The sequence below is a fragment of the Stegodyphus dumicola genome, chromosome 9 (genome assembly GCF_044657685.1).
Source record: "Stegodyphus dumicola isolate Sdum_Otavi_A_Nest chromosome 9, ASM4465768v1".
Classification (NCBI taxonomy): domain Eukaryota; kingdom Metazoa; phylum Arthropoda; class Arachnida; order Araneae; family Eresidae; genus Stegodyphus; species Stegodyphus dumicola.
The window spans coordinates 181,714,259-181,731,252 of record NC_140776.1 but is presented as its reverse complement, the minus strand read 5'-3'; the positions used below and the strand labels follow the sequence as shown (position 1 = coordinate 181,731,252).

Below are 16,994 nucleotides of genomic sequence, written 5' to 3'. Positions count from 1 at the left end.
ATCAGCTCTGGCCCTGGATAAGCCTTACATATATGTAGGAATTTCTTTATTTGGAACTGAGATAAGCCTTAAGCACGTGCAGAAAATAGTCCTAAGTGTGTAAGTGAATATAGATCGAAGTGTACATGGACATCGAGCTTGTGCAATTCTTCGACTTGTTATTTTGGTTTTGTATAGCGGCCATTTTTGCCGCTGTACTGGTCGCTATATGGTTTTGTATAGCGGCCAATTTTTGCCAAGGGTCATCCTGAAATATATTTTTACCCTTGACAAATCCAGATTTCAAACTTTGTAGTGTATGTATTAGGCATCATTTTAAATTAAGCAGAAAATAATATAAACCCATTCAAAAGTTTCGGATTTTTTAACTTGTATTGCGTTTCGTAGAAAATCATGTGATTGATTGATAAAATTATTTTAAATGGCATCAGGCCAGTCTGCCAATGAGGGTGAGTATCACCATGTATAGATTTCTATAAAAATCTAATCACTATTTGTGTTAATATTGAGGAATAGGTACTGTTCTGTTATCAGGACCAGATTAAAAAATGTGTGTATTAAAATTGCGCTGCATATTTTTACAGTACATATATTATTCATGTATATATGTACTGTAAAAATATGCAGCACATTTCAAAAAGAATATATGTATTTCGAATGCATATATTTATTAATCCTCTGACTGCTCAATTTGTGGACCGAAATCACTTCAAAAATTGTGAAATTTATTTTTTGCATATTTTAAATCTATATATATATATCGGAGAATTGGAAAATGCAGTTTTCCTTTCTAGAAAATATTTTTTTATATAGATTTTATCATGAGAAACTAAGTTGCCAGAAAAACCAATTTCAGATGTCATCACCAAAAAAAAAAATTTTTTTTTTAAATAAATTTCAGTCAAATTATGGTTAATTTCTATTTATTGCATAATATAAAAAGTAAAATATATAAAATTTAAGAAAATGTAAAGCACTGATAAAAAGATACCTTAGAAATGCAGTTTAGTATGATAGAGTTCAGAACAGGATTCAAGGCAAAGTCCAAATTCACAGTCTTTGCACCAGCTTCAATAAATCTAATTAATAATCAATCTAATTATTAATATAATCAATAAATCTAATTAATAATTCAATAATTTAATTAAATAATCAAGATAATCGCTGAATGTTTTCTAGCAGCCATTTCTGTAAGAAGAAAGGGGCGTTTGAACAGGTAATATCATGTGCCTTCAAATGCCACAATTTAGTGGACAACTAACGATATCTGTTGGCCAAAACGTAAACTAAACATCTAATATTGTATATAATTTATTTTGGTGGTTAATCAGGTGAAAAACGGGATGTGCTCTTCAATAAAAGAAGGAAAACGCATGCCCGCGAGATGAGCAGATTTTGCTACATATGAGTTGCCTGTGGAAATCGCGAGATGAGCAGCCAGATGGTTAAACTGCATGACATATGAATATGAAACTTTACACACATATGTACGAAATTCTCGAGTTCAGATTACAGATGTTCAATATGTCCTCCATCAGCAACACGAACAATATCACATCGATACTCAAATTCCTCCCATATTTGGGCAAGCATGTCCGTCGTCACTTATGTTATGACAGTACGGATCCGGTTCTTCACCTCTTTCAGGTTCTGTGGGAGTGGTGGTACATAAATGTTGTCTTTAAAGAAACCCCACAGGAAGAAGTCACGGGGTGCCAAATCCGGTAACCGCACAGGCCAGCTGAGACATGCTAAGTCGCCAGTGCCTTGTTGACCAATCCAACGGTTCGGTAGAGTTTCATTCAGATAATCACGCACTTGGCAACACCAGTGAAGGGGTGCCCGTCTTGTTGAAAAATTAACTTGTCTTCGGAGCATCGGAAATAACCAGTTTTGTAACATAGCAAGGTAGACTGTAAACAGATGATCGGGATATCGCACAAAACACATTTATTTTGGGCGAATCTCGTTCATGTTCAATGGCTGCATATGGGCTCCTTAGGCCCAAAATTTGAACATTGTGTTTATTAACATGACCACTAACATGAAAAGTCACTTCATCACTGAACACGATGCATTGTACAAAAGTGTTATCATTGTCAATAGCATAAATAATCTCGTTTCAAAATGCCACATGTTTGCGTTTGTCATCAGGACGCAGAGCCTGTAACAAATGTAACTTGTACGACTTCATAACCAACCGACGTCTCAAAACGCCAAATTGTTGTTGTAAGCATCTGTAACTCCCGACTGGCACGTCAAGTTGATTTTGAAGAACTACGTTGGAAAGCAGTTTGAATTCGTGCAACATTTTCATCGGGAACACTAGGGCTGCCAGGACTCTTTCCTTTACATAACACATCCTGTATTTACAAACTGTTGATACCATCTGTGAATGTTCCACCCATTCGGAGGATCACTTTGGTATCTCAACTCGAAATGTCTTTGCACTGTACTCACAGAATTGCACTTCGCAAGCTCGAGAACACAAAATGATTTCTGTTTCGAAGTAGCCATTTTAAACGTGTGACTGTTACCACGCAAAACAGAAGGCAACTGACATCTAGTGGCTATTAATATAAACTAAACTGTATTCGTTTCGCCAATAGCCGGCCGAGGCGCAGTGATCGATAGTTTGGACAAAATAACACTTTGCAATACGTATATTCTTTTTGAAACACGGTGTATTTACGGGTATCCCTTAGCAATTTTTGGTGGTACATGGACACCGAGTTCGTGCAATTCTTTGACTTGTTATTTTTGCTTTGTGTAGTGGTGTATCTTGTTCTAAAAATTGCCCCTACACAAATCCAAAATAGCAAGTCAAAGAATTGTATTATCCATGTACACATCGAACTATATTCACTTAAAAAGTCAAAGGAACAGCAACAAAAAGTATATAATCTCAATAAACTACATTTTAAATCAAATGATGAAATAACATAAAAAAAGGAAATTCATCTTAGCACTACACAAAAGAAATATCCACTTATTTACAAATTTCCATGTCTTCAGTCAAACAAAATTCCTTAACAGCGTCCAAAAACTTCCTAAAATTACCTGAACTAGAATCTAGAATTACTAGAATCTGTTTGCTGGCATCACTACATAAATTCACAAATAATAATAATTGTAATGGCTACTTAGTAAAACTTCATTTACACACCAGTTGATTAATGCTTTTTTTCCTTTCATTCCAAGTCATACAGAAATTTCAAATTAATCTTACCCTGTTCAGCCCTTTTGCTGTGTAAACCACAAAATAACAACATACTTCTTATCCAAAATCCGACACACAAACAAGCCTTTCCAAAACTTTTCCCATCATTTAAATTCACCGCAATCAAGCAACAAATTACTTCATAATAGGGTTTCTATTGCATTCAACTACTCAGGCTACTATAAATGAAACAACAACTTAGTGATAATCCAAGGAGCATCCGTAAATCTACTCTAACCATATGTACGTACAAATGTGTGTGTATATACACATGTATGCAAATCATTAATACATACATGCATACATTTCTGAATTTGGTCCTGATAACAGAAGAGTACCAAGGAAAATCCTATGCAACCAGTCTGGGAACAATCCAAGGCAAATCACCAATGTTTCATAGCTTTAACCACTTAGCCATTGTTTGGCATATCTAACCAATGGTACTTACTATTAGTGAAAATTCATCAGATTTTATTTTAATTTCGGTCTTATCAATCGGGGGATGGGCTTTCCTTGGTGAACACTGAGGGATGGTTGATGTCTAACTGTGTGACTTAGTTCTTTTTTTTTTTTTTTTTTTTTTCTTGTTTGTTCAAGAGTTCGCGTTTGGTGGTTTGGGAGGGATTGAATCGGCTCTTCATCCAATTGGGAAGTTTTAATGATTTAATCAACACCCTGAATTTAGAGATGGGATCTTTTGCTGATACTATAGTATATTTGGTGTCAGTTTGGGATTTTATCTACTTATTTATTATTTACCTTTCACGGGAATTACCATTTAAAATCTTTGACTTAAATGATCAAATGGTGGAAGAGCAATGGGCAACATTGCCTAAGCTCTTTTCCTTCTTTTCACGAGAAGGAAGCACCACTAATGTTATGTTAGTTTTTTTTCTGGTGGATGTGTTGCCATCCACCTGCGCTTGTGTACTTATAATGTGCTACGTGAAACATTCAAGGGCCTCCAGGGGTTTGGACAATATAATCGCGTTGAAGCTGCCTTGAGCATGCCAGTTCCAAAAGCCCTTTCGTTTCTGATGCACTGTTATTAGGTAATCTGAGCAGTTTAAGAAGGTATTTCAACATTTGAAGACACATTTTTAACAGCTTTAAAATGCATTAATATCACAGCAGTTTATTTTCTACATTTCAAATAATATGATAAATAAATTTTGAACACTTCTATAAATGGGATGCTGTAAAATTGTATTACTAAAAATGAATAGAAATGGGATAAAAATAAAAATTTTCATTATACGTACATTTCGGTATACTTGTATGCAAATAATGAACAAGATCTTGAGCAGTTAATACGAGAGGAAAAGATGATCTCGAATCACAGTCAGTAATTTTTTAGTTTATCACTGTTTAATAAATTTTATGATCTGTGTGTAATAGACATATTAAAAAAGTGGAAAAAATGTATGAATCCTTATTTGAATTTATAATTATTTATAAATTTGGAACATTAATTATATATTCTTGTAGAGACATTAGGTTAATTGGAAAAGCCGGAGAGATGAAAAATTAGCAACCGCCTTTGCCGGGGATCGAACCACAGACCTCTGGGATACCAGCCCAGTGTGCAGAACCACTACACCACCAAGGCACGCCAAGAAGGTGGGAGAAATACCTTATATAGTCTCCTTTTTAAAGGGCGCCTGAAGTTTTTAGGAGACCCAATCTCCAAATCCTGGGTGGGGATAAATCATCATCCACAACCCTTTTAGTTCAGGTACCACTGTAGAGACATTAGGTTAATTGGAAAAGCCGGAGAGATGAAAAGTTAGCAACCGCCTTTGCTGGGGATCGAGCCACAGACCTCTGGAATACCAGCCCAGTGTGCAGAACCACTACACCACCAAGGCACGCCAAGAAGGTGGGAGAAATACCTTATATAGTCTCCTTTTTAAAGGGCGACTGAAGTTTTTAGGAGACCCAATCTCCAAATCCTGGGTGGGGATAAATCATCATCCACAACCCTTTTAGTTCGGGTGCCACTGTAGAGACATTAGGTTAATTGGGAAAGCCGGAGAGATGAAAAATTAGCAACCGCCTTTGCCGGGAATCGAACCACGGACCTCTGGAATACCGGCCCAGTGTGCAGAACCACTACACCACGAAAGCATGCCAAGAAGGTGGGAGAAATACCTTATATTCTAACATAAATATTTTAAATTTATTTCTATGTTTGATCTATTTCTAGTATAAATTTTCATTATTTAATAATTATGCGCATGTGTTTTTTAATAATAGGAGTTTTATAACATGTATTTGCTATAATTACTTTTTTCTCATATCTAATAGATGCCACGTAAAGGGTCTTTTCTTCTTGAATTCTTATTGGAGAGATTAAATAATACGAAATATCCTAATGTGCTTTTTTGGATAAGTGAATCTCAGAAAATATTGGCCATTCAAATTGCACGTAAAAGCAGCAAAAATTATTGTGAAGAGGAAGATGCACTTTTTGAAGTAAGAAATATTTTTATTTTTGATAGTGTAAAGATACTGTGTCTAAGCAGTATATATATCCATTCTTCACACAACAAAAAAGAAATTACTTGCAGAATATACATAAATAATTGAAAAAGGTAACTTTGATTTGCAATAGCTCAACTGTGCTTTTTTATTTAATTTTACAGTACATATTCCAAAATCTGGCTTAGTCATTAGAAATTTCTGGATTTTAGATTATCAGTTTAAATCTAGTAAGATGACATATAAAAATTAAATTAAAAATATAGAATACTTTTTATGAAATAATCATGCATTTAAGGAGTAGTCTATATTTTGGGGTACTCCTTGGATTATCGCGAAATTATTACTTCATTTATGATAACCTGAAGATTTTACGGTGTATGGTTTGGAAACCCTATCATGATGTGATTGGTTGTAATGCATGATTATGGTGATTTTGATTTCTCAGGGCTTATTTCTGCTTTAGATGTTGCTTAGGAAATATGTTGCTTATTTTGTGCTTTACACCGTAAGATGACTGCCTATGATAGGATTACCCTGAAGTTTCTGTACAATTTGATACAAATGGGGAAAAAAAGCATTAATTGACTGGTGTGTAAATGAAGGTTTACTTAGTAATCATTACGTTTCCTGTTTGTATGAAGAAAATACTTATGGTCGAACGTAAAGATCATTCGGTTAATCTTTGGATTATGGTAACTTTTTTGGTGAACTAACTTTTTTCTAACGATTTTTTGGCGAAAATTTGGCGACCGACACTGCTACAGAGCAACCTGCTAGTTTTTGTTTGGACGCCATTTTGTTTTCACGCAGTAAAGGCCTTTTTTTTTTTTTTTTTTTACTCAACATTTTTTTCCAACAATCTGCTAGCCGATTTACGCTTATGCTAGAACTTTTATGGAACAAAAGTGCTTAATCATGACAAAGATTAGGTGCAAAATTGGGAGAAAGTGCATAATCGCAAACTGCTTGCCGCATTTTTAAGAATTGCACATACATGGTATCCATGTACACGTCGACCTATTTTCACTTAAAAGAACATCCCAGAATTGCACAAAAATGGCATTGCGCACACTTTTGACTTTATCCATGTACACTGCTAAAGTCCTAGCTGGTAACCTTTATCGCCTTACCAAAATGTCGCCAAACTACCCGTTACCATATTCCAAAGATTAGCCGATCATTTATATGGCTTGGAATGGGTTTCCCGCCTTTACCGAGTTCGACAGTCAGGCAGTACGGAGGATGTTTTTTATTCTTATTTATGTGGTGACGACAGTATGCAGATTCTAGTTCAGATAATTTTAGACAGTTTTGTGATGCTGTTAACGCAAGGATGTCAAACACTCGGCCCGCGGGCCGCATGCGGCCCACAACAAATATTTTTTCGGCCCGACCAATATATCAGCAAATAATAATATATAATAATAAAATAACATATCGACGAAGAAAAAAATAAAATGTTTACCGCTAAGTAATTAACGATAATTTATTCAGTGTTGTTAGATTACTCGCAGCGAGCTGACACACAAACTACTTAAATTACAAATGCGTGTGAGTAGCTTGCGTTCAGCTACCTTCGGCTTTAGAGGACACGTGCACTCAGAACTTGTACGCATCCCCCAATAGCCGAATGTGGCCGAACTCATGGTCTCAGTTTTCCAATCATAGTTTTGTACGATATATTGGTGCATGCATGTGCATGCACTTTGCTTTATTATTAATTATTATTTAATTCGGTTGATCTTTAGATTATGGTAACTTGGCGATTTTTTGGCGAAAATTTGGCGACCAACTCTCCTACAGCAACCCACTATTTTTTTTCCCCGCCGCCATTTTGTCTTCACGAAGTAAAGATGTGTTTCTTTTCTTTTTATCTACTGAACACTTCTTCCAACAATCTACTAGCCGAATTACACTTATGCTAGAAATTTTATCTAACAAAACTGCTTAATCATGACAAATATTCACTGCAAAATTGGGAAAAAGTGCACAATACCATACTTCTTACGTGTTTTTCAAAATAACACATACACATAAACCATGTACACGTCGACTTATTTTTACTTAAAAAAACATCCCAGAATTGCACAAAAATGGCATTGCGCACACTCTTCACTATATCCATGTACACTGCTTTTTTCTCATAAATTAGAAAAATTTCACGAAAATACATGACGATTTTCTGAATCTTTAAACCCGGTAAAAAGAACATATATGAAATTACCTGATCGCGAAAAAGTATATACCCTTTCCAAATATGAACATTTCCACATATAAAATAAATAAAATATCCAAAAACTTTTACCTCTAAATCATCTATTATATTATAAATGTCACCAACGAATTCATAACGCAAGCGTTACAAATACTTAGTGTCAAATATTTAAATTATTTCCATACACGTTTACTTCAACTAAAACGTATACCAAATTCCTACAAACATAAAATTAACAAAATAACTATCATTTAATTAAAATATCACTAAACCATGTACACGTCAACTTATTTTTACTTAAAAAAAAAACCCAGAATTGCACAAAAATGGCATTGCGCACACTCTTCACCATATCCATGTACACTGCTTTTTTCTCATAAATTAGAAAAATTTCACGAAAATGCATGACAATTTTCTGAATCTTTAAACCCGTTAAAAAGAACATATATGAAATTACCTAATAACGAAAAAGTATATACCCTTTCCAAATATGAACATTTCCACGTATAAAATAAATAAAATATCCAAAAACTTTTACCTCTAAATTATCTATTATATTATAAACGTTGCCAACGAATTCATACCGCAAACATTACAAATACTTAGTGTCAAATATTTAAATTATTTCCATGCACGTTTAGTGTCAAATATTTAAATTATTTCCATGCACGTTTACTTCAACTAAAACGTATACCAAATTCCTACAAACATAAAATTCACAAAATAACTATCATTTAATTAAAATATAATTAAATTCAAAAACACTACTTAAAATATAAATAAGCACATAGATTAAATTAATAAAAATTAGCTTACAATCCTAATTACTTTAAACTAAATCATTGCTAATAACAATTTTCCCAATAATACCAAATTACTTTACTTCCACCTTACATTTAGAACAATGCATAAAAATAATATCCTCAAATAATTAAAAATATTTACTTACCTAATCTTCTTCAGAATCTTGCTTACATGGTGGATACACTTTTATTATGGATTCAATAAAATTATTGAACGATTTTTTTCTGCGAATTTTTCCTCCACACTTCCTCCGCTAAATAAAAAGCAAAATTCTCTTTATCACATCTAGAATTCACTTTAGACAGCGCCATAGAATCCCAAAATTATATAACCCTACTTCACACAACACACAATGAAGCATAATACAAAATAATATACAGGCACAGATATTTTTCCAAATTCGCCCCTTTTCCGATTAAAGAACCGTAATTCGTCCATTAATATCACATAACATATCCCATGATCTCTCGTTTCCCTCACACAAAATAATGCGTAATCAGAACAGAGTACTGCTCACATTATTACCAAAGTCCCAGGTAGTAACCTTTATCGCCTCCAAAATGTCGCCAAACTACCAGTTACCATATTCTAAAGATCAGCCCTTAATTCATATTATTATGGATTTCATAGTTATTTATTTAGTTTTTTTTTTTTTTTTTTTTTTTTTTTTTTTATTTAGAATTATGATTAGATTTGCTTCATGTTGCCTGAGCAATGCAGACGATTTTTGAAAAGACAGCTGCGTTGGGAGGTTAAAAATAGAACAGCGTGTGCATTTAATACCTAATAAATAAATATCTTGTAATTGCTGTTGCCATCCACAAAAATCCAGATATTTATAGATGTTTCCAATATATTCGAGAAATTAATTATAAAGCTTATAAAAGCCGAGAACAAACAACTCATCTCAGTTGGTAGCTGTATGTTTACTTAATGCTGTGATTGATTTGTAGCGATTTCGCTGTGAGATAGAATTAGTTTCTCTGTTTTTAATTGATTTTTGCTAAACGTTTGACATTTTGTGATATTGTTAGAATATTTTTGAAGAAATATTTCAGCATTTTGATTTATCTCTTGTGGAAAGAATAAATTTTTGTTAACTTTTTATCGTAAACCGTGTTTATTCCAGTCCTTTGTATTCAGTATGTCTATATCAAAACCAAGTGGTAGTAAAATTAAACGAAAAATCGCTGACGAACATAGAATATTCCAAGTAAAATGGGAATTAGAATATTTTTGCTGTGAAATAAAAGATAAAATAATCTGCTTGATATGTAATAATACTATTAATGTACCAAAGTTATATAATATTAAACGTCATTACGAACAACACAAATTGAAATATAACAATTACGAAGGATTAATGAGAGAAGAAAAGTTGAAAGAGCTCAAGTTAGGAGTGAAAAAGCAACAGTCCATGTTTAGTAAAGTATTGCAAGAAAGTGAAGTGGCGGTACATGCAAGCTACGTCTTGTCCGAGTTGATAGCTAAACATTCGAAGCCTTTTACTGACGGTGATTTCATCAAGGAATGCCTAATGAAAGCTGGAGAAATTGTTTGTCCTGGAAATGTGAAGGCTTTTCAATCAATTTCATTGTCTCGAAATACAGTTGCGGAAAGAGTTACTGATTTAGCCACAAATTTAAGTGATCAGATCAAAGCAAAATCGTCTATTTCGAAAGTTTCTCCATTGCCTGTGACAAGAGCACGGACATTAGTGGCAGAGCTCAATTAGCAGTGTTTCTTCGTTCTTGTGACAAGAATTTTAACATTTTTGAGGAATTACTGGAACTAATATTGATGCCTGGTACTACCACAGGAGAAGATATATTTACTTGTGTTTTTGGACTTCTGCAGAAATACAATCTAGCTTTGGCAAAATTAAATTCTGTAGCTACAGATGGCGCTCCATCAATGACCGGGAAAAACAAGGGCTTCATAGCATTACTAAGAAAAAAACTTGGTGAAATTCACGGTTCAAACATTCATCGTATGCATTGTATTATACATCAAGAAGTTCTATGCACGAAAGTAATAAATATGGAGAATGTTTTGTCATATATAAAAAAAGTTATAAATTTTATAAGATCTCAAGGTTTAAATCAGCGTCAATTCACTGCTTTCTTAAGTGAGTTAGATAGTGAATATTCGGGTTTGTCCTACTATACCGAGGTACGTTGGTTATCTTGCTCCAAGATTCTCAAACAATTCTGGGATTTGAAAGAAGAAATATGTCAGTTTTTTTTTAAAAACGAAAAATCAAGACGTAAGTTTGTTTTACGATCCAATTATGGAGCCCACCAGCGGCCGAGCGGTAAAGTCGCTGAACACTGGTAGTTCAGTCCGAGGTTCGAATCCCGTGAACGGGCTGGCTGCACGGGCGTTTTCGTGGTTTTCCCCATGTGTAACGTGTATACAAGCCAGTTTCCCTTAGAAAGTCCTCCACGAAGGCATCCCTCCTCTTAGGCAGATAGCCCTCGAGGCTTTGCCATAATCACACACACACACGATCCAATTATGGATACAAGATTTATCTTTCTTGGTTGATATAACCAAACACTTAACCGATTTAAATTTATCGTTACAAGGAAAAGATCATATCATTACGAACATGTTTGACGTAATTAAAGCATTCAAATGTCAACTAGTTCTTTGGGAAAAACAACTTAAAAATGAAGATTTGTCGCACTTCCTGACGTGCAGCATGAACAAATCAAGTTTAGATGATACTTGTTCGTATCAAAAATAAGCAGAAAAAGTTGCAAATTTAACAACTGAATTTGAAACGAGGTTTAATGATTTTAGTTCCCTCGAAGACAATTTTTTTTTGTTTTCTTCGATTTTCTCAATAAGTGTATAGACTCAGTACCCAGCCATATGCAAATGGAGGTGATCGAGATTCAATGTAACTCAAATTTGAAAGCAAAATTCATTGAAGTGTAAAGTAGATATAGTGAGTAATAAATTCTGAGTGTTTCTTTACTGCTGCTTTGTATGGAACTTGCCATATTTCACTGTTAGAATTATTCATATTCGAACTGGAAAAAAAAAAAAAAAAGAAGCAATAAAATATGTTTTCCTCTCGTAGTTGTAAATCATCTGTTAGTCCCTTACTGAATTTTTTTTTCTTTTACAGCGGGCACTAGCCATTTTTAGACTTTCGCCACTACTAAGTCCGAAAATGATGGTCATTTTATTATGGAGGTATTCTAATAGGCGGTCACTGTTACTTCCTATGAAGGGATAGACAATTTACATCCATGCCTTCTTCGGGATTCGAGCCCGGGCCCTTTTGTACTGCAGTAAGCTCCCCTAACCACTATACCGTCTGGGCGGTGTTATATTGAAAGTAATATTTCAAGAACTTACTTTTCTCACAAATGTGAACTTGGATAATTCGAAATTTTCAATGAGTCGTTATAAATGTTTTCCTACGACGAAATTTATTAAAAATGAATGTTAACTTTTATCTGCAATTTGAAATTTTCTTTCAATAAATCGAAGTAATAATTCGATTTTAGGAATTGGATATTGTCTTTGGGCCATATAGGTGGCGTGCCTGAATTTTACAAATATTTACCAGCCAGGTTTGAAAATACTCGAAAATTCGCATATGAAATTATTTCCATGTTTGGTAGCAGTTATTTTCAGTCATGAAAGGTAATAAGTCTCCTATTAGAAACCGTATTAATGATGCTCACCTTGGGTCAGCGTTGAAAGTTATCACTGTAAACAAAATTTCTCCCGAAATAGGAAAGATAATAGCAGAGAAGAGATGTCAAGTATCAGGACGTAAACATTAAATTTTTTTTTTGTTCTTTTCTGTATAAATATATATATATGTTTATTATTGTATTATTCGAAATAAATCTACGTTTCTATGAATATTGATTTTTTTTTCGGCCCGCCTAAAGTTAAACCTTGTTTGTTTGGCCCAAGTGTACCTATGAATTTGACATCCCTGTGTTAAGGAATTCTGTTTGCCATACACCAAAGAAATTTCAGAATTTATATTCATATAATAAGTAACTTTTTTGTACTTCTTAGATTAGGTAAGATGTATTTCCATTCTTATGTTATTTCCTTGTTTGATTTAAAATACAGTGTGTTGAGATTATATATTTTTTGCTTTAATTATGTTTTATTGCATTATGTTTTGGATGCCATTTTACTGGGGAGGCCATTGCATGTAAATAGGAATGGTGCAAAAAAATCGATAATTTTTGCTAAGGGGTACCCTGAAATGTATTTTTCCCCATTTATGATAAGGGTATGGTTAAAAAAAGATCAATATTTATTCATTTATGTTGTAAACATTTTTATGAATATAAATTGTTTAAGCAATTTCATTTCTTTTGTTAATATTTTCTCTTTAATTTTACACATAGTCGTAATTTCTTGCCCAGCTCAAAGTGCCATTGATGCTATTTGTAATTTTTTTTTTCCTCTGATAGATATTCTTATCCCTTCATTAAGTCTATCACAAAATTTCACAATTTTCTGATCACTGGTTTTACTTGTAGATGGTTTTGGAATAGAATTCTTTAATTATAGACACCCTGTACAACAGGCTGTAACAAGTATATGAAAATTTGTATAACAGCTTGGAGGCATGTTATTAAACAAAGTTCATTTAATAAATGTTCACCTCCTAGTTACCTTTTCTAAAAAAAGAAAAAAAAAAAAAAGAATACCTTTGCTTGTTCAAATGTTGGCATAGTTTCCTATTGCTGCCAAGTACATAGGGTGATGCACATCGGCCATATCTTTGATGCTAATGAGATTTTGGTGGAAGCCATGAAATCAGAATGGTCATCATGAATGGTGTTCGTTCTTTCCGTTTTTTTTTTTTTTTTTTTTTTTTTTTTGCAAGGGAAGGGGTCTATATAAAAAGGTATTCAGGAACATCAAATGAATGTTCAGAATTCATTCTTTCTTAAGAGCTTGTATTCCAATTTCATGGAGGTTTCAAATTTTGGTTTTCTGTTAGTTATCTATGTGGACAAATAGTACAAAATCCAAGATCCAGACTGGTTGGGACTTTGGATTTTCAGATTTTGGATTTTTGTGGATATTGGATAATCAGTTTAAAAATCTAGTAAGATGGCATATTCAAATTATAAAAATTAAAATATAAAATTATGTTTTATGAAATAATGAAGCTTTTGTGATATTAAGGAAATAAAAATTAAAAAAGGAGGCTCAATATCTGCTTTATTAAACTTTTCTTTCATTGTAAGTTGTTTAAGTTGCTTCATTTTTTATGCTAATACTTTCTCTTTTATTCTATAGATAGACATAATTTCTTCAGGTTACAAAGTTAGATTATTCAAGTGCTTCAGTTGCCACATCACTAATTTGCATCACATTTGACACGATGACCAATTTCTGGAAGGATAACCCACAATCTCTGTTATGCAATGATTCTGCCTTGGTCGATTTCAGAAATATATTTGAATGATGCTCATGTTTTTCTACAAGGTACACTGAAGCTGCATACACAAAAAAATTATGAGAGAATTTATGCCATTCTTTTCTCCCTTTATAAAGATTGGATTGTAATTAGCACTGCAGTAACCCATGATGTGCGAACACACTGAAATCATAATCATTTGCATATTCCATTGCGGTATGCACGAGGCAAGTTTGATGCTGTTTAGATGCATTTTTCATGGTGTTGTGCTTTGCATAACTAGTAGTTTATTTTCATTGTTAGAGCAATGCACATAATGAATCACTTTTGCAAGTAAACAAATGAGGCTAGTTATGTAGAAAAGGACCTTCCATTTCTTCTGGCCAGTTTTTTTTTTCCTCTATAAGAAGCAGCTTGCCAACCCAGTAATCATCCAATTTGCTACTTGTTAGGAGTTAAAATTATTCATATTCTATCAAGAACAACTTGAACTTATATGAATCCTTTACTGTTCAAATTTATTATACTATAAAGAAAGTTTTTTCCTCTCAAATAATTCAATAAATGTATTTTTATGTGGACTTTAAAAGAATTTTAAGATTGTAAGTTTAATCATCTTCCTAAATTCATTCTTTAAAACAAATTTTTGTATTGATTTCCCCTCCCTTTAAATATTAGGAATGGAGTTTGGTAAAAGGCCATGAGAGTGACCCTGCTGATAATCGTCAGCGGTTTCTTCAGGCAGTGAAAAGGTCAAAATTTCTCATTATTTGTAAACCAGAACAGTTAAGAGATTGTGACAAACAACTGTCAAAAGATTTGCTACTTCTTAAACTCGCAGAAGATGCTCAAGAAACGAATTTCAAGCTTTTTGAACAGATTGAAGAAATGGATTGTGAGCCTTTAGAGCAGCCTGAAGAAATGGATTCCAAGCCTTTAGAACTAGGTGAAGAAATGGGTATAAAGTTTTTAGAGCAGGAAAGTGCACAATTCAGCATTTTAGAACAAACCAAAAATATAGAAGGTAAATGCTGTTCTTTGTTATTCTTTCTCATAATACTGCCATGTGTTATAGGTTCATCAAGATCTATTTAAATAGCCATATAAAAAGGAAAACTGAAACTTTTGAGGCCTTTTATATATATAAACTAAAAATAGCTCATGGAAAACAAAGAGATAATTTTTCTTCTACAGAAGTTGAAATTACAAATTACAGAGTTTATTCATGCAGCAAAAAAAAGTAAAATTACATAGTGATAAGCTGAGTAACACGTAAATCCAAGTATTGTCTATCAAAACTGTTGTCAGTATCTTACTTATACTATATCAAATAGGAGGACAACACAACCAGAACACAAATAAATACATTCTAAGATTTAGAAATGTGTTTTCTAGAAATTTTTAAAATATTGCAAAGACGATGACAAAAGTTTGTTGCTAAGCTTGATAGGAATCAAAACTTTATCCGTGGTTCTCTGTAAGCTTTGCTTTAAATTCCAGCATCAGTGCAATCAGAATTACAAGCTTTAAAAAATAATAGAGAATTAAACTCACGTAAATGCATCACAAAATAGATTACTATCTCTTCTAGTTTTTCATCACATCTCCCAGTCTCTCGGTAGATCATCGAATCTCCTGATTTTTAATTATTATCGAAAATGTTTCCCAGCAATAAATTAAATTAATTGAATTGATGAAACTTAAATTGTGTAAATTCTATTACCTCCTTCTAATGATTTTCAGAATAATTTTTCTCATTAATTTTTTTTCATCTGAATTGTATTTTTCCCCCTTATTGCATTTTATTGGTCTCTGTCTGGTTAAATTTCATTGAATGTAAGTTGTCTTAATCTACTGAGGCACTTGTAGTGCATATTTGTAGATTTTTATATGAAGATTCAAGCAATGTTTAATCAGTTAATATCTGTATTTAATTTGTTTTTAATTCAGTATGTGGTACATTCCTAAGTTTATACACACAAACTATATATATATAAATTATTTATTTCATTTTCAACATATTTAAAAGTATTCTGTTAAACAAAAGCTTCTGTTCTTCTTTTGTGTGTGTGTGTTTTATATAAAAGTGTAAGAAAAGAATTAAAAAAAAAATGAAACTAGCAAAAGAACTTTGAATGGCCTATTCAGTGCTAATATATTTTACATCAGAATTGAATTATAAATAGTTTAATAACCTGAATCATGTAATAAAGTAAATTAAAGTAAAAAATCTCCCAGTTTTTAACATTTAAAGGTTGTAGGTTATGGCTTAAGTTTAAAAACCTAATAAATAAATGTGAATGTGAAATGCATATAAATGAATACACATAAAAATAAAACAACTGTTTGCAAAAAAAGTTTAATAGTGTCATATTTAAAATTAGCTCTGCATCATTTGCGAAAAATATGTTTCTTCAACCCCTCCCATGATTAATATTAATTCAGATTTGAAGTAAATATAAAATTTGAATTAATTAGGGCCTGTATTAACCCAAAAGTTTTTCTATCTCTTTTTACCTATCTGAGAGAAAGTAATTTTGTGCTTTTTGATTTTATTTTGGGCACATTTTTAGTATACATATGGCAATATTCAACCCACATATGTAATTTACCATACACATGTTTGAACACTTATATAATTACACGCTTTATATTATATTCATTCATTATTTCACTAAACATTATCCATCAGACATTTCATATCATCAACATTTTATATCTGAAAAATATAAATGTCAATCCTATGAATTTTAATTTTCTGTCATAAATACTTTGTTTCTTATAAAATGTTTTCTTTTTATAATAATTATTTTTAGATAGAATATTAACTGTGAGATTTAAAGTACAAATCACTAATG

At 32.6% G+C, this 16,994-nt stretch overlaps 1 protein-coding gene across 3 annotated transcripts in view; it reads left to right on the top strand.

The window, feature by feature from the left end:
• Positions 1-16,994, top strand: part of LOC118186204 (uncharacterized) — a 98,408-nt gene that overhangs the window by 65,785 nt on the left and 15,629 nt on the right. For 2 of the 3 annotated variants that reach the window (XM_035356275.2, XM_035356276.2), the window contains exons 2-3: positions 5,528-5,695; positions 14,815-15,160. In XM_035356275.2, the coding sequence (XP_035212166.1) occupies positions 5,528-5,695; positions 14,815-15,160 (514 nt within the window). Of the gene's footprint in view, positions 1-5,134; positions 5,359-5,527; positions 5,696-14,814; positions 15,161-16,994 lie in introns of those variants that run through there. The other variant, XM_085824431.1, reaches the window with a different exon arrangement.